The sequence below is a fragment of the Cotesia glomerata genome, linkage group LG1 (assembly GCF_020080835.1).
Source record: "Cotesia glomerata isolate CgM1 linkage group LG1, MPM_Cglom_v2.3, whole genome shotgun sequence".
In the NCBI taxonomy this organism is placed as follows: Eukaryota; Metazoa; Arthropoda; class Insecta; order Hymenoptera; family Braconidae; genus Cotesia; species Cotesia glomerata.
The window spans coordinates 27,401,364-27,419,930 of record NC_058158.1 but is presented as its reverse complement, the minus strand read 5'-3'; the positions used below and the strand labels follow the sequence as shown (position 1 = coordinate 27,419,930).

At 30.0% G+C, this 18,567-nt stretch overlaps 6 protein-coding genes across 7 annotated transcripts in view; 4 read left to right on the top strand and 2 right to left on the bottom strand.

The window, feature by feature from the left end:
- The window catches only part of LOC123268643 (exocyst complex component 6), an 11,654-nt gene extending 3,070 nt beyond the window's left edge, over positions 1-8,584 (top strand). Inside the window, exon 6 of the mRNA XM_044733900.1 lies at positions 8,573-8,584. Coding sequence (XP_044589835.1) covers positions 8,573-8,584 — 12 coding nt within the window. The remainder of the gene's footprint in view (positions 1-8,572) is intronic.
- On the top strand, positions 7-3,158 carry LOC123268628 (zinc finger protein 221). Its single transcript, XM_044733877.1, has 2 exons — positions 7-678; positions 775-3,158. The coding sequence occupies exons 1-2, from the start codon at positions 7-9 to the stop codon at positions 2,452-2,454; spliced, it is 2,352 nt and encodes a 783-aa protein (XP_044589812.1). The 3' UTR covers positions 2,455-3,158.
- On the top strand, positions 5,384-8,476 carry LOC123268634 (conserved oligomeric Golgi complex subunit 5). The gene is made up of 8 exons (XM_044733889.1): positions 5,384-5,611; positions 5,691-5,783; positions 5,867-5,991; positions 6,062-7,461; positions 7,533-7,658; positions 7,729-7,837; positions 7,916-8,137; positions 8,212-8,476. Exons 1-8 carry the CDS (start codon positions 5,572-5,574, stop codon positions 8,398-8,400), a joined length of 2,304 nt encoding a protein of 767 aa, XP_044589824.1. The 5' UTR covers positions 5,384-5,571; the 3' UTR covers positions 8,401-8,476.
- Positions 8,585-9,190: 606 nt separating the features above from the next.
- Positions 9,191-11,460, bottom strand: LOC123268766 (ankyrin repeat, SAM and basic leucine zipper domain-containing protein 1-like). The gene is made up of 9 exons (XM_044734126.1): positions 11,282-11,460; positions 11,088-11,211; positions 10,702-10,827; positions 10,518-10,638; positions 10,344-10,449; positions 10,139-10,273; positions 9,719-10,068; positions 9,421-9,634; positions 9,191-9,344 (listed from the first exon to the last, which is right to left on the bottom strand). The coding sequence occupies exons 1-9, from the start codon at positions 11,366-11,368 to the stop codon at positions 9,192-9,194; spliced, it is 1,416 nt and encodes a 471-aa protein (XP_044590061.1). The 5' UTR covers positions 11,369-11,460; the 3' UTR covers position 9,191.
- A 211-nt stretch (positions 11,461-11,671) lies between these two features.
- On the top strand, positions 11,672-14,224 carry LOC123268650 (cleavage and polyadenylation specificity factor 73). 2 transcript variants are annotated; one of them, XM_044733914.1, is made up of 2 exons: positions 11,672-11,721; positions 12,090-14,224. In XM_044733914.1, exon 2 carries the CDS (start codon positions 12,122-12,124, stop codon positions 14,183-14,185), a length of 2,064 nt encoding a protein of 687 aa, XP_044589849.1. In that variant the 5' UTR covers positions 11,672-11,721; positions 12,090-12,121; the 3' UTR covers positions 14,186-14,224. The 2 variants fall into 2 exon arrangements, with proteins under 2 accessions (XP_044589849.1, XP_044589860.1); XM_044733925.1 differs by lacking the exon at positions 11,672-11,721 and adding an exon at positions 11,805-11,856.
- Positions 14,225-14,851: 627 nt separating this feature from the next.
- LOC123268567 (DNA polymerase theta-like) lies at positions 14,852-18,567 on the bottom strand (the record flags this gene model as incomplete). Its single annotated transcript, XM_044733780.1, is given in 1 exon segment — positions 14,852-18,567. A coding segment is annotated over 1 exon segment (3,586 nt), but the record flags the coding sequence as incomplete, so codon positions are not given.

Below are 18,567 nucleotides of genomic sequence, written 5' to 3'. Positions count from 1 at the left end.
GGTCAAATGGAAGCTGACAGTCATTATGAAGAGACCAACGACTCTGTGATAAGTCAACATAAAAATTCAGCTGATTGCTTACAAGTCGACAACAACGCAGCAGTAAGATTAAATCATGATGAATCTCAAGGTGCCAGCATTGAAACTGCAAGAAAATCCGAGAATAATAGTAATGGCATCTTTCATCAGTCGGTCATTACGGAGCATGTTAGCTCATTTCCAGCAATTCACTCCCAACAATCAATCACCAATGAAAATTACACGATATGTAGTAATAAAATTACAACGCATCAATCAAATTTAACTTGTGGTTTGTCGCAAGCAACTGACCCTACGACAAGTATTGAATCTAAGAGTTTCCAGTCAACAATAACTAAAACAGTAAATCACATACCAACGACCGAACTTCTTAATATCAATGAAGATGCACATTCGGGTCCTATGAATGTATTTGAATTCGATGGACTTCAAATTCTCGTTCCTAGTACATTTATAAGTGAATCATCACAGAAAGCAATTAGCGCAACGAGTCAACAATCAATGGCAAGCAGTGAAGGTGGTACGGGTATCGATGAAGAAGTAAAGAGTGTCAACATGCGGGCAGATGAGACAATGCCACCAAGGGGAGAGCTGTCTGAACAGGAAAGCAACGGCTGCACAGAACATTCGGCTTGGCAGGTGAGAAAATCAACCGGTTTATAAATTTTTAATAATAATATTTACATTGCCAATTGATGTTTATTTATTTACTTTTTTTTTTCTTTATATTTATAGTTGTATGTTGGTCAAGAGTCTTCCCGTATGTCGACATCGTACGATCTGATGGCACGTGAAAGCTGGGAAGAGTCAGAAGGATCTGATAATGAAGCCGGGGTTCCACTGTTAGACAGTCGTTCGCTCGCTACCCACTTTACTTCTAGCTTATTTCTTGATCGAGACAGAAAAACACCGACAAAACAACGTACATTCAAGTGCTCACAGTGTACAGAGGTTTTTGACTGCCCGAAAGAACGTCGTGTTCACAGTACAACAGTACACAAAGAAGCTGGTCCAAGTAACAGTTGCAGTAACAGTGGTATTAACGAACAGTCTGAAACAAAAGACATAAAACTTCTCGATGGCCCCATGAATCCTTTTGAGGATATATTTGTTCCTGGTCTACATGTTCAACAGGGCTATCAACAGCAACAGCCGTTGCTACATCAAATGCAACCACCACAACAATTAACAGACATAAGCAAAGTTGAAGCAGATGAAAAATCTGAAAGTCTAGCTTTGACACAAGGCATAGAAATTTCCTGTGCTATGTGTACTCAACGTTTTAGTTCTGAACGAAGTTTACAGATGCACAATAGAAGGGTTCATGGTACCGAGGTTGCACGACGTCTTCATGATATTTCAAAGTGTCAAATATGTAACGAAGAATTCCCCTCAGTCGCTTTATTTAACGCTCATTTAAAAATTCATCCGCTGGAGTGTTCACAGTGTGGTAAATATTTCTATCGTAAACAAAATTTCAAATTACATATGAAACGTCATCTTGGTATAAAACCATTTCCATGTACTATTTGCGATAAAGCATTTTTAACAAAACAAAAATTAGATGAACATACGAATGGGCATACAGGTAATGCACCAGTTAAATGCAACCTCTGTAATGAAACATTCCGTAGATACTCAAATTTAACTCAACATAAAAATCGTCATCATTTAAATATAAAACGTAAGTTGAAAGATTATATATGTCACTGTGGTGAAGTATTTCATACTAAAAAGAAGCTTGCTTGGCACAAGGAAACACACGATGATAAACCTAAAGCGTGTACCTATTGTAATGAAAGATTTATACACATGGCTAGTTTAACACGTCACATGAGACGTGCTCATAATCGTCGTTTTGTACCAGATGCTCAACGGGAAAATGAAAATGTCGAGTGTCCAATATGTAAGTGCATATATCTACGTTCATCACTGTCAGTTCATATGCGTGTACACAATGGCGAACGTCCCTACGAGTGTCAGGTGTGTTCAAAAGCATTCAGTACCAAGTGGAATTTACAATTACATAAATGGACTCATGCAGCACGTAGCACCAAACCCTTTAAGTGCAATCAGTGTAGCGCTGCGTTTTACCGTCACAGTGACTACACGGCACATATGAATTCTCACAGAAATGTCAGGCCATATACGTGTAATTATTGTGGCGCTCAATTTATAAGAAAATACAATTGTTTAAGACATGTTAAAGAACATGAAGAAAATAAAGCATACACGTGCGATGTATGCAATAAAACTTTCCACCGATCATACTATCTTAAAGAGCATTTACGTGTTCACAGTGGTGCACGACCATACACGTGTCACATATGCGGCAAATCAAGCAGTACCAAGTCTAATCACAATAAGCATGTAAGAATTCATCATGCTCGTGAGCCTGTAAATACCGAAAATTGAATTGCCAACATTTTTAATCTTTTTTTTTTTCCTTTTTTTAATTTTATTTCGAGTATAATCGTGGATAGTGATAATGATAAATACTAATCTGTCTAGAGTGTACTGAATTTAATGTAGACAATGCACACCCAGTGGGTTTATATTTAATTGAGTACGAGTGATTGTGATTGTGGATTTTTTTATCCAATTTTATCTTAATAGTTATTATAAATATATGTTTTTTCTTAAAGAATTATCTGTGTTTGTTTTAAGAAATCGTATTATTTTTATTTGTTATTACGATATGTTATTTTAATTAGTTGAAATTTGTTGATTTTTTTCGTACTTTTTTTTTTCTTTCAGTAACTAATATTTATCGTGATCATCTGTAATTTATTATTTTGACGTTAATTGTGTAAAAAAACGTCGTTAATTTCATAATATGTATATGACCTTTAAATATTGTGATTCACAAATTCAGTCACTCATGACCCTAACCATTTACTTAAGATATTAAATAATATTTATACCTAATAATATTAATTGATAAAAAATTAAGTGAATGTTAAAAGTGAGAGTAAGAAAAAGAATGTATGTAAAATTGGAGCAAAGTGAAAATTGGTTTGTTTTCCTTTTTGGAGTAATTGAATTGAGAGTACAGGGATAGCATAAAGTAATAAATTAAAAACGAAAAGTAAAATAATAAATTTGCCAAGTAATAATAATAAATAAAAAGCATTAATAATAATTAATCATTAGATAATATAGTAAAAAAAAATTAAATAAATACTATAAATATATTGAATACATTATTATTATTACTAATGCGAGGATTCTTAACATGTCAGATATTGCGAGTTTTTTTTTACTGTTTTACAAAGTGACATTGAATGAGAATAATGCAAGTTTTAACACATATTAATATTTAAATAAAGTATGTAATAACAATGACGGCCAAATTGAATTGATAATGCATGTTTATTAAGCCGTGAATTACAAATGTAAGCTCATTCACAATTTATTGATGACAACAGAAAGAATAAACAACTCTATCACTAATTTATACAGTAAAATAATGGAAAAAAATAAAAAAAAAATAAAATAAAATAAAAAACAAAAATAAATAATAATTATATACTTGATAACAATCGCGATATAATTTTAGTTGTTATTCTTCTATATTTATATATTTTGCAATGCATAAAGTGATTTTTATTGGTAAATTCCAATATTAAGACTGATCGATGTTGGTTCTGTGTACTGCTCTCTGCAAATAAAAATAAAACTAAACAAATAATTCATACTATGATCATATAGATAATTTAACTCAATAATATTAAAAAAAATTAAATAATTGTAATTGTGATTATGTTTGGATATTTTTTTTTTTTTTTTGTAATATTTAAGTTATTAAGTGTTCAAAATAATGATTTAATCATAATTAATAAATATTGTGAAAATTAAAATGAATAAATAATTGTGAATGATAAAAGTTGGATAATTATAGTGAGAGTCCAGAAAAAATCATTCACATTATTATTAATATTTATATTATTATTTAAATAGTTAGACGCAAATTATCCTTCAACGCTGTACCAAAACAATAATTAAGGAGAATTAATTGAAGAAAACACGCGAGTATTCGAAATATTGTTGGTATAACTATTGTAAATTAATATGATGGTGATTATTTATGGGAAAACGAGCGAGAATAAGAGTAGAGAAAAAAAAAGTCGACTTGTTGAGAGAGCAGTATGAAAAATAAATAATACAATTGATTGTCTGTAATATTTAATATGTCGGATGTATTCTTAAATTATCGTATAATTATGAAGAAAAAGTCGTAAATAAATCTTTATAAATAAATTGCTCGTAAATTTTCATAATTAAAAAGCCAACATCGATGTCCGAACGTGCAATTTGTTTAGTAAAAAGGTATAAAAAAAAATAACTAAAATAATTAGTCATAATAAATGAATAAATGAAGAGACAACGTAAAAAATAATAAAATTAATGTCTATTTCATATAGAACGAATTGAAGCAACTGTACATATAAACTGTAAATATGTATATCAATGCTATTTTATAATAGGGTCAATGAAACTAAAACAGAATGTTTCACTTGGCAAAAATAATAAAATACAAAGTATGAAATATTCATTCATACTATTGCGAATAAATAAAAAAATTAATGTAGGATAATTACAATTTTAAAAATTTTAAGGAAATTAAAAAAAAAAATAATACATTTAAGTCAACATGTGTACACCTTAATAAACGTTATGTATTGAGGTACTTTTTAAAAATTGTTTCATTCATTTTTTTTCAAAAATTATTTGTCCTTTTTATTTATGTAAGTAATAGTTAACATAAACGTGGAGTTTAATGATACTGTAATCGGCAGACATCTGACAATTTTTTTTATTTTTATTCCAAATCCATTGTAAAAAAATTTTACATCTAGAAATTAAAAAAAATTACAAGTGGAAATTTTTGAAAAGTATCATTTTTTTATGTTTGATTTGTAATAAAAATTTAAAAAAATTGCCAGATGTCTGCTGATTTCATATCATAAAATTTTTTCACAATAATTCAGTTGCTATTGAAATTTCAAAAATTTACAGATATCTGTTAATTTCAGAATCATGGAGCTTATAATTTTCAATATAATAATCACAACAGTAAAAAATTGTTTTTATAAATTATGTTTAGTGTAAATTTTTCTCCTCCCCGAATTAAGTTGATAAAATAAAATATTTGATTTATATTAATTTATAATGTCTATGTTGAAAATTAAAACTAAAAAAAAATTAATCAAGAAAAAATAATCGAATAAATTTTATTCCATGTAGTAGCAATAATAATTAACTTCATTTTAGTTCCTGTAATGTAATTATCGGTTTTTAATTACTCAAGTAAGTACTATTGTTCCTAAGTGTGGTTCTTAAGTGTCAAATGGAATGATATGCTTCGCGCTATTGATATCAAATGCGCATGCGTAGTTTAAAAGTTAGGTTATTTGCCACGACTCGTAAAGGAATTGATGAACATAATTTTTATTAATCTTGTGATAAACAATTGTCAATAAAAATAATTGAAAATTTGCAAAAAATATTCCACATGTTTAACTAACAACAATGAGTGAAATTGTAGATCTTCAAAGCATAGAAAATGATGGTAAGTTGGACTTGACATAAATAAATAACTCCGTTTGTTTATTTAATACTTAATTTTTATTTATTTTTTAATATTTTAGATTTTCTGCAGCAATTTTTGGATCAAAAAAATCCAGTTAGTGATGCTAGAAAATTATTAACTGTTGCGCAACAATTAAATAAATTTGGCAAAGGTATATTTTTATATTTATGTTTCCTAAAGTGACAGCTAAAATTTTATTTGATAATTATATTAATATATATTTTTAAAAATTAGCTTTAGAAATACTAGATGCAGAATTACATCAATTAGTTCTCACAAATCATGAAGATTTATTATCTCAAGTAACATGGGTTGAAAAAATAGAAGGTGTTCTTTCATTGATGCAAACTCACGTTCAAGTAATTTTTTATGATTTTATGTATCTAATTTTTTTATTTATAAGTTATTAATACATTATATATTTTGCAGAGTTTACTGTCATCAGTTGAAAGATTGAGAGCTAAAATAGTTGAGCCATTTAACAAATTAGAATCGCAAACAACAGTATTAAAAAGACTCCATGAGGCATCGAACCTTCTTAGAAAAGTTGGCAGAGTTCAACATTTACTTCATTCACAGAAATTAGAGTCTCAAATAAGTAATGCAACACAAAGCTCTGAAATAATAAAAGCTGCTAAAAGTATCAATGAACTTGAACAGTTGATGTTCGATGATGATTTAGTTGGATTAAATTTAATAGCCAATGATCAACAAGCTGTAAAGGCTCACAAACTAACGGTTAAAAAAATCGCAACCATTACATTGTCACAGGGATTAGAAGCTTCAGACAATATCAAAGTTAGCACAGCACTTCAAGTATTTGAAAATTTAGGAATTCTGTCGAAAGCCATTGAGAAAACAGAAAAATTAGCATTGTCAGAAATAGAAAAAGTTGCTCGAGAAGCTTTAGATGTTTCATTGCCAACGAACCAAGATCTAGGGAAACGAGCTGGACCAGGTAGAGCAGCATTACCATCTCCAGGCTCATCTGGAAATCTTCGTGTACGTCTTTGGGAAAATCTAGATCGTTTACTTCAAGATACGTTGTACACACATTGCGTACAAATTGAATTTCTTGAAAGAATATTATTAGAGCATTTTACTAAAGAATTCGAAGGTTTATCGCAATCATTTTGGAATAAAATAATAAATTTATTGGCAAAAATATTTATCGAACGTTCTCAGGCATCTTCTTTTATAAAACAAGCATTAGAAGGGGAATATCCAAAATTTTTACGTGTATTTTTGGACTTGAGAAAACGTTTAAAAGAAAAATCACAATTAATTGGTACTTATACAATAAGTAAAGATATTTTGTTGCCATTTGAAAATGCATATTTGTCACGTTCTATTTCACGATTGTTGGATCCAGTTCATACTATGTTTTCGGGTGATGCTGCACCGAGTCAAGACGAAATTGATAGCTTAATAAGAACTGTTACCAGTGAATTAAGTGTATCATTGGTTGATGAAAATCTTTCAGCAGTTGTTGCACGTAATGTGGGAAAATCTATTAGATTATTTTGCTTGAAATGTGAGCAAGGTTTAGTAACTAGCGGTGAAGCTAGTCAAGTTATCGACACACCTACATCTGGGCAGTTGACTAATATTACATTTGCTAATTTATTGTATTATCTTGCTATGCAAATGAACCGTGTTGTCGCTAATTTAGCGGGTAGTTTACCTCAAGAAGGTGCTGCTATTATTGCTAGTGCTCTTGAGGATACGAATAAACTGACAAAAAATATACTTTCTCCACTTATAGCTTCTATTACTGATGCTATCGAAAGCATTATTTTGACAATGCATGATGATCCGGAATTTCGAGAGTATGTTTTATATTTATCATGATTTTATATAACTATTCAAGTTATTTATTTATTTAACTTTTCTTCTTCAGTCCAAGTAGTGTTCAGAATCGTGAAATTGGATGTTCACTTTACATAAAAGAACTACAAGGATTCATCATGCGAACTGTTAGTACGTTCCTAGCACCTTATAAAAATCAAACGGTTGTAATAGAATGGTGAGTTAATCAATCATTTAATAAATAATATTTATAAGAATGTAAAATAATTAATAATTAAATATTGCAGTTGTAATTCTGTTGCATCGAGATGTATAGAATTTTTCGTTCGTCATGCTTGTTTGATACGACCTCTTAGCGAATATGGAAAAGCTAAATTGATAGTTGATTTTTCTCAGGTCTTAATTGAATCTTTTGTATTTAATTTTACGCGTTAAAAATTAAAGTATGAATAAACATTTTTTTTTTATAATCAGATGGAAGTTGCCGTAGCTCCACTATGTCGAGGAGGTCAATTAGGAATGTTGGAACAGCAGCAATACCGTACATTGAGAGCGCTTAAATCTCTAATTGCATTAGGACCGGCAAAAATGGTTGAGAAAGTATTGGAAATGAGAGGGGAAGGTAGTGTGCCACCTTCGCTTGTTCTTCTTCATCTTTTCTCCGGTGCTCCACCCGAGTTACAATCTCCACATCAAGTAATAATTTTTTTTGTGTGTCATAAATATGTTATGATTTTTTAAATGTTTCAATATTTAAATCTGAATTTTAGAGCGCTGGATGGTCAATAAGTCGGTTGTCTCAATGGTTGGACAATAATCCAAGTGAAAAAGATCGGTTAACATTATGTTCCGGAACTTTGCAACGCTATGAATTAACGATAAGACAACGTAATCTTCCGTCGTTTCATCCACTATTTCCTTTGATGATGAAGCTTGTAAGTTTAAGTGACAATAAATGATGAATTAAATTTTTTGTAAATAATAGATTTTATGTACCATTTTATTAAAGAATTATAATTAATTTTATTACGAAAATGAACACTGTTTACAAAATAGTTATTAAGTATTAGATCTAATATAACTGTGATTGAAATACATTTTTAGCTATAAATAATATTTAAAAAATAATAATTATTATTATAAAAATATTTTAGTTTTATTATTTCAATGGAAAATTTTATTTTTAAAAATTTTTTTTAAGTAGTTGAATAATTAGCTAAAGAAAAATTGAACTGAATACACTGAGAAAAAAGTTTTTTGTCCAGAAAAAAATTTTTTGGCTCAAGAATCGTTTGAAATAAATTTTGGTTTTTTAACAAAAGAATATCAATATTTATCATGATAATAAAATATTGGCATTAATTTTTATAGATTAACAAACGAATAGGTTCACTTGAATTAAACAAAAAATAATTCGATCAATTCTTGAGACAAGAAAATATATTCTTGAAAATTATCAAGAATATATATTCTTGTGAAAAAAATTTTCTCAAGAGTAGAACTATTTTTTTTCTCAGTGTACATTTAAAGATTAATTACAAACCTACTGAACAGAATAATAAAAAATTTTTTAATCCCAAAATTCATACTTAAAGCTATTGAAAAAATAAATACTATGATTATCCAAGTTTTTAAAGATTTTTTATACCTGAGATTTTTATCAATCTTTAGATAATAAATTATTATGGAGTAATAATACTTTTTTTTTTTGGCTCATAGAATAAAATATAATAAATAGAGAATACTATGATTAATCTATCAATTTTTTAACAAAAAAAGTCTTAGTGATAAATATACCAGTTACTATAGAAGCAGTAAATAAAATCGTCCATGATGTTTTGTTCTTGAATTCATTTGGTCCAATATAAGCTGCTGGTGGATTTCCGCGATTCTTTTTTTCAAACTAAATATAATATAAACAATATTGTGAGCTATTCGAGTAAATAATGTTAAAGAAAAAAAAAAAAATAATTTCCTACCTTTTCAACAAATTCTAATATTTGTTCAAAGTCTTTTTTAATCAAAGTCAACTTAAGTTCAGTCTCTTTGAGTTCTTTTAAACAAAGTTCTTTATTTGTAAGAATCATTTTATTTGTTCCTTCAAAGAAATTATTCCTCATGTAACAAAAACATGATCCGATGACATTAAGTTGTCGAGCAACACTTCCTAAAGATATAACTCCATCGAATAATCTAAATTATATTATATATAGTTAATAATTATTACCAAGTAATTTATTTAATAAATTAATAATTTTTAAAAGATCGTGTACTTACGAAACTTCGGAAGATTTTTTAATAACTCTAACGGTATTCGAAAATTTCCACTTGGAAGAATGAAACTTGAATAATCCATTCATAAATTGTTTTCTGTGATACTGAATGTCCATTCCTAATTCAATTAGATCATTTTCAGTTAGTTGCAAGAATTTTTTAACACTCATTCCTTTGAAAGACTGCCTGTATTTTTCTAAATTTAATGAGTATAAAATATTCGCAATATCTGGATCTACACACTCAGAATCTGGATTAGTAATATTTGTAATTGCATCTTTCCAATCTACTATCTTTGTTACTGAACAATAATTATCAATCTCGTCATCTTCGAAATCTAAAATCTGTTTAATCTACAAAAAAAAATTATTTAAAAATAAAAATTGATTTTTTTATAAAACTAAAATCAAAATATAAAATTACCTCATCGTAATTTTTGGTAACAGCAATATCTCTAAGTGTTAAATTACGTCTGTCCACTAATGCTACAGAAGCTTTGGCTTTCATCAGTATTTTCAAAACTTCTGGCTTATTGGCACAAACTGCATAAAATACAGCCTGAAAATAAATTAATTTAAATAATAGAGTCGATTATTTTTTTATGCACAAATTAATCTAGTATTATTACCGTTCGTCCATCTTTATCACACATCTCAATATTTTTAGCATGATTCAGAAGAAATGTAATCACTTCAGGTTCTTTGGATTTGCAAGCGAGCATCAATGGTGTTTGTCTGTCAACAATATGTTTAGCAATTAAATTTGTATTATTTAATAAATACATTAATAATTTTAAACTTACAAATCTTTACTAACAGCGTCAGGATTAGCGTTTGCATTTAATAAAATTTCAATACACTTCAAAGTTTGCTCTGTGGTTCCTTTCGTTGAGTCACATACTGCCATCAGCGGGGTGTATCCATCTGAAAATATTCAAAAATTTTTTAATCATAGATAATAGCTCAATAACTCAACGAGTCAAATACCTTTGTGCAGATTTGGATCAGCTCCAAGTTTTAATAAATGCTCTATAACTTCTGGTAGTACTGACGAAGAAGCATAAAGTAGCATACTCCATCCACTGAATAAAAATTCATTAACATCATTTCCATCTGAAAAACAAATAATGGATACATTTTGTTTTATCAATAAATTACAGATTAATGATACTGAAATTAACAGACATCTGTCAATTTTTTGGATTTTTATAACTATTAAACTGTCATAAAAAAAATTTTACATCTAGAAATTTAAAAGTATTACAAGTGCAAATTTTTTCATTTTGTTTTTTTTTTTTTTTTTTTTTTTAATACAAAAAATAAATTTCCGGGATTTTGTTTTATTTATTAAAAATTGCATTAAATTCATTTACCATTTATGTACTCATCAATAATAGCAATGTCACCCGTCATACAAGCATTGAGTACTCTAAATTGTTGATCTTGGATTTCATTAAGTTCTGTATCTTTTTGATTACTTCCATTGAAATCACCATTCTGAAAAAATTTTTAATGTAAAACACGTTTTGAAATTTTATTTCGAAAAAAATATATTTTAGTTACGTACGTTATTTCTACTTATAGTATAATCTTCCTCATCAGAGAATTCTTCATCAGAATAATCCGATAAACCTCCAGGTCTATAAAAAGCCATTCTACTTTAAATTATTTTATAAAAAATGTTTATAACGACAAAATGATCTTTATTTTTTATTTTTCTGAATGGTTATTAATTTAATTAATTAGCTGTTTATTTATATAAGAGTATTTACAGTTGTATCATTAAATTATAAATAAAATTTTTTCTTAACAAGTTAACGGTTAAAATGTTTGTTTACAATTACAAAAAATACAAACGCCGGTAGTCTTGAAGTTGGCTGTAATTATAGTTCAGTGATACGTCGATAGTGGGGGTATATATATAGTGTATGTATGTAGATTGTTATATATATATACTTATACTCTCCAAAAGACAGAACACAACGCTACAAAACAGAACACGTGAGGGTGTATATATATATATATATTTTTTTTATATGTGTTTCAAACTTATTGTGTGAAAAATAATTAATAATTTTATAAAAATTACTTATACAAGTTCAAACAAATTAACTGAACAATTTTGATAAAAAAAGAAAACAGGTAAAAAAAAACTTATTAAATAATATGTACATAAAAATTCTTGCAACTCTAAGATACATTAAAAATATATTTTTTATTATCCAATTTTTTTTTTTGCAAATAAACTAAATTTTTTTACATCTTCTACCCACATTGTCTTAATTGATAGATTAGTACTTGAATAAACTTACTAATTCATAGTTGATGTAGTTTTTTGTTCCAATCAGGTGATAATAATTAAATTTTATTTTCAGGTTAATAACAATATTTGAAATATTGTTATAAGATGGCAACAAAACGTAAAGCAGCGGACACTCTCGTCCCAGCAGAGGAAAGTGATTTACTATCAATAAAACCTTTGGGGGCTGGTCAAGAAGTAGGAAGATCGTGTATCATGCTCGAATTTAAAGGAAAAAAAATAATGCTCGACTGTGGAATTCACCCGGGACTGTCAGGAATGGACGCTTTACCATTTGTTGATTTAGTTGAAGCAGATGAAATAGATTTACTGCTAATATCACATTTTCATTTAGATCACTGTGGTGCTCTACCTTGGTTCTTACAGAAAACCAGTTTCAAAGGACGTTGCTTTATGACACACGCTACAAAGGCTATTTATCGATGGTTATTATCAGATTACATAAAAGTAAGCAATATTGCTACTGAACAAATGCTGTACACCGAGTCAGACTTAGAAACGAGTATGGATAAAATAGAAACGATTAATTTTCACGAAGAAAAAGACGTTTTTGGTATTAAATTTTGGGCTTACAATGCAGGTCATGTGTTGGGTGCTGCAATGTTTATGATTGAAATAGCGGGTGTTAAAACACTCTACACAGGAGATTTCAGTCGACAAGAAGACCGTCATTTAATGGCTGCTGAGATTCCTAATGTTCGTCCAGATGTTTTGATAACTGAATCAACGTACGGTACACATATACATGAAAAACGAGAAGATCGTGAAAGCAGATTTACTAATTTAGTTCATGAAATTGTTAATCGAGGTGGTAGATGTCTGATTCCTGTGTTTGCTCTTGGGCGAGCTCAAGAATTGTTATTAATTTTAGACGAGTACTGGAGTCAACATCCAGAGCTACATGAAATACCTATTTACTACGCATCATCACTTGCCAAAAAATGTATGGCAGTCTATCAAACTTATATAAATGCCATGAATGATAAAATTCGTCGACAAATAGCTATAAATAATCCATTTGTATTCAAACATATTTCCAATCTTAAAGGAATTGATCATTTTGATGACATTGGACCTTGTGTAGTCATGGCATCGCCGGGTATGATGCAAAGCGGTTTATCACGCGAGCTGTTTGAGTCTTGGTGTACAGATGCCAAAAATGGTGTTATTATTGCAGGGTACTGTGTTGAGGGTACATTAGCCAAAACAATACTGTCAGAACCCGAGGAGATAACAACAATGAGTGGACAAAAGTTGCCACTAAAAATGTCTGTAGATTATATTTCATTTTCAGCTCACACTGATTATAAACAAACATCTGAATTTATTAGACATTTAAAACCTCCTCATGTAATATTGGTACACGGTGAACAAAATGAAATGAGTCGTCTTAAATCAGCTTTGCAACGTGAATATGAGGATGATCCTACTACTTCAATGGAAATACATAATCCGCGCAATACAGTAGCTGTGGAACTTAATTTCCGTGGTGAGAAGACGGCTAAAGTTATGGGAACTCTTGCTATGGATACTCCAAAACCAAAGGAAATTTTATCAGGTATTTTAGTAAAGAGGAATTTCAACTATCATCTATTGGCACCATCAGATCTTTCAAAGTACACGGATATGAGTATGAGTCAAGTTATTCAACGGCAAAGTATTTATTTCAGCGCATCATTGCCAGTTCTTAGGCATCTTCTTACTCAGATAGCTGGAAATATAGATGTTATTGATGATAAAAAAATGCGAGTATTCAAATGTGTAGAAGTTATTGTTGAAGGTAAAATAGTAACGATGGAATGGATTGCTAGTCCTGTTAATGACATGTATGCTGACTCTGTCCTCACAGCACTTCTTCAAGCTGAAATGATTGATGCACCACCTAAAACACTATCTGCGCCAACCAAAATGGATCGCATGCATTTCAAAGAGTGTCTCATAGAAATGTTGCAAGAAATGTTTGGTGAAGATTCGGTACCTAAAATTTTCCGCGGAGAAAAGTTGTACGTTACTGTTAACAGTAAGAAAGCTCATATAGATCTTGGAAACCTTAATGTTTCATGTCCCGAGGATGAGACGTTTCAACAAATCGTTCAGACTGCGGTCACTAAACTTTACCAATCTCTGGCGCCGCCATGCGAATCCTTATGATTGTGTTATTATTTATTTTTCTCAAAAAGCTTATAATTATGTATAATAATTTTATAAAATAAAATGAATAAATTTTAGAAAATAAAATGAATTTTTTGTAAACAGTTGTCATTCTGTTCTATTGTTTTAATTTTAATTATAGGTTTTAAATAATAACTTAACTACGAAATTGATGAAGATAATGATGACAACGCAATCTTCCAGATGATAATAAGGTATAAAATTCTTCAATACCAAAATGATTTCATTTTTAACTAATAATGTAATAAAAAATACATAGCATAAAATAATATTACACAGAAAAAAAAATTTACTTGAATCAAGTAAATAATATTAGTTTAAGTAAATTTTATTTAATTCAAAAATTTTTCGTCTTGATTCAAGACTCTCTAAATAAAACTGTCTTGATAAAACTCTCTAAAATTATTTTCTTGGTTCAAGAATTTTTCTCTTAAATCAAGTTAATTTTTTTTTTCAGTGTACTTGTATGGAAAATTAATAAAGATCATAATAACGCAAAAACAAAAAATAATTCTTACAAGTTATTTTATTTACAGAAATAATTAAAACAACAAAGGTACATTAAAAAAAATCTTATATTATCTATAAATTTATATTATCATGATTTAAATTTTGATTAATTGTTAAAAATATCAATATGTATAAAATTGATTTTAAATCACAGAAAAAAATACTTACAACAAAAAAGAAACAACGACAGTAATTAACGAGACACGATTTTATATGTACAAGTTAATTAAAATACAAATTTAAAAAAATATCTGAGTAATAACTATCAAGTTTCAAACTCGTATTCTTTCAATTCACCCCAAGCCGATCCAACTTTAACTTTAACTGGTAAGGGTACAGATAATGAACAAGCATGTTCCATAGACTCTTTGATAATTATCGTTACTTTTTCAAGATCTCCCGCATTAACTTCATAAATTAACTCATCGTGAAGTTGAAGAACTAAATAAGCGCCTCTTGGTGAAGTATCTCTACTACGTCTGAGTTTTCTCTTAGCATCTGTTCCAGAAAAAACCATCAACATATCAGGAAATTCTTTTTTTAACCTTTCATCAATAAGAATCATCGCTTTTTTGGCAATATCCGCTGCAGAACCTTGAATTTTCGTATTAATAGCTTGTCTCTCAGCTTTAGCTCTCAGCGCTGATGACTCGTTGTTCAAATCTGGTAATAATCTTCGGCGTTTCATTAGTGTCGTAACGTATCCTTGTTTCTTAGCTTCTTCAAGAGCTTCAACTAGCCATTTTTTAATTCCAGGATAAGCACCCATAAAAGTCTCTAAAAATTCTCGAGCTTCGGTCTCGTTTACTTGAAGCGTTTCAGCTAGTGTTTTGATTCCCATTCCATAAATCATTCCGTAGCACAATTGTTTAGCTCTTTGTCTCATTGTATCATCAACTCTTGATTCAGTTGTATTGTACCAACGTGCTGCAATATTCTTAAATACATCTCCGGGCTTCTTCAAGACGCTACAGAGTTTTGGCTCCTGGGAAAAATGTGCCAATATTCGTAATTCCAATTGACAGTAATCAGCAGACAGCAAAATGTTTCCCAACGCTGGAATAAAAGCAGTACGGATACTGAAAAGTTTACTATTATCAGGTGCATTGAAGTCACGAGGAACATTTTGAAGATTCGGTTCATGCATAGAAATTCGGCCTGTTTCTGTTGTAGTGTAACAGTTTCCGTGTATCCTGTTGGATCCTTCGGCATGTTGTAGCAAAGGACAAATATTTCTTACATGAATGTTATTTAACTTTCGCCAATAAATAATCATTTTAGCTACTGGATGATTGCATTGCTCGAGCACTGCTTTATTAGCACAAGCTTTTTTGCCTTTATTCAAGCCAAGAACTTCTGAAACAGCTCGAGAGGATAAAAAATTAAAACTTTTTCCAATTGATCGATAGACTTGATTTTGAAGCTGTGACATTTCATCAAGAATAGTTTTTGATAATTCTTGTAGAGACTGATGATTTATTCCCATTCCTGTTAATTCCATACGAGCCAGCAGTTGTATTGTTCCCATTTCTATTTCCTTGAAGGTATCTAATAAAACTGGGTCTTGCGTTATCAATTTGTCTTGAAAACCATCTAAAAGAAACCAGGTCAGCAAAGCTTCAGTACCAGCTCTTATTTTACTTGGTACTTCGCTTCTGACATTCAGCCCCGGTCCAGTATCATTTGGAGTACGCTTGATGTTACTTAAATGGATTTTACTTTCAGGTAAATGTTTTTTAACTAATTCCTCAAAATTATTATAAGTGATGTAAGAATTTAACAACCAATTTGAGGTAATTATATCAATAAATTTACATGAAGGTGTTACTCCACAGCATTTGTACAGCATTTTGTAAGATTCTTTGAGATTGAAGCATTTTACAGTTAATTTATTTGTTGATAATATTCTTGTTAATAATGACATACGTTCTTTCACTGGTACACGATTAGTTTCACGAACATTTTCAAAGGGAAGATAGTAAATATGCCCACCCCAAGTAATTGCAACTCCACAAAGTTTTCTATTGTCACTAACTCCATCAGTATGTTCTATTCGTTTTTTAGAATCTTGATAAGCTTCATAATTTAGTATTTTAGTTCCAATACCCACATTATTGTGGGAAAATATTTCACATGCTAGCGCCAGCGCGATTTCTTCCTTGTCATCGATTTCACTTTTAAATTCACTAAATTTTACCTTATCAGATATATTTACAATTGATAATTCTTTTAACAACGATCTTTTATCAAAATTTTTTTCACTTTTGCTTCTTAGCACTGAAGATGGAATTGATTTGTCAGCAACTAAATAAGTAGTTTCTGTCGGAATATTTTTCTTTACAATTGGAGCTGCGCAAGGTGAATCATCGCATAAAAACATGTCATCATCCTCAGAATCAGGCGCATTATAAACTTGAACTTCTGCTTGAATTTGATTAGATTTAGATGTAGTAGGTATTAAATTTATATCAGTTTGGTTTTTGGATCGCAAATTAATACTAGAAGTTTCAATTACCTGAATATTTTTTTGAGTACGATTTCTCAAGGACATTATTTTTATTTTCGAGTGATTTTTTTTATTCATCCCAAAAGACTCCTTAGTTTGCGAAGGACTAATAATGTCATCTTCAGATTTATTTGAACCCGTTGATCGTCTTCGGTTAGTTTCATAAGTAATTAAACTAGCAATCGGTGATTTTTCAACAGTAGGAGAATTGTACTTTCGTTTAGCAGCTATGTGTAATTTATCTAAATCAGTAGACCGTTTCCTCTTCGGAGTACGATTTTCATTGCAGTCTCTCGAATTTTTTTGTCTCAAAATTTGTACCGTTGATTCTCTACAGGTTTTTGATAAATCTAATTGATTTTGCAGACGTTTATTAGCATCATGAGAAATTCTCGTAGAGTTCCAAGTATCTTCATTCCATATTAATGACTTATAAGTTACTTGAGATTCTTCTACATTACGTAGCTCTTCAGACTTATTTAATTTGATTTTGCTCGTACTTGCTTCTGTTTTTTGTCCTTTGGAAGCTTGATCAACAGAAAAATTTGTATCATCAAACACAACATTATCTAAATCGACAATATTTTGATCTAAAAGATTGCATTCTTGTGTATCTAGGATTAGACTATCGCCAAATAAACTAGGACTCTGTGAATATGAACGTCGTCGATTTGAAGTTGAAGTTACCCAGGAACTGGGAGTTGTAACTGATTCTATAACATCTTCTGGAACAGGTTCTTGTGTTTTTTCTTGACTAATTTGTTGATCAATATTGTTTTCTTCATCGTCGGTTATATCTTCAATAACATCTGGAGTGTTAATTTGTAACACAAAGTCGTCTTCAATACTATTTTCTTGATCTTCCTCCTGAGAAATATTTGGATTCATTACTTGTGATTGAATTTCGGGTTGTGCACAAGGTATCAAAGCATTTTCTGAAACGTTGCTGCCACTACTGAGTTCAGAATTAGCTCGAGACAAAGTGACAGGCTCTGATAATTTGCTGACTTGAGTTGCTTCTAATAACGTTTTTGATAAATCAGACCCAGTTGCTTTTCTCGAGCGATCCTTTTTATCCCACTCTACTTGTTCTAATCCTAATTCAGCTTCTACCAAAGCTCTGGCTTCCTTAACCAGCATAATAGCAGCTTGACATGGCGTAAGTCCATCTTTACCAGTGACGAAAACAGTTCTCATTTCCCTTCTTCTTGCAGCTTCAGTCTCATGCTCGCCACATTGCTCTTTCTCGCTCTCAAATGGTAACGCTTTGTACAATGCACGCTCAACATCCATTGCATCAGCACTAGCAAGCTCTGCAACTGTAGTAATACCTTCTTTAAAAAGA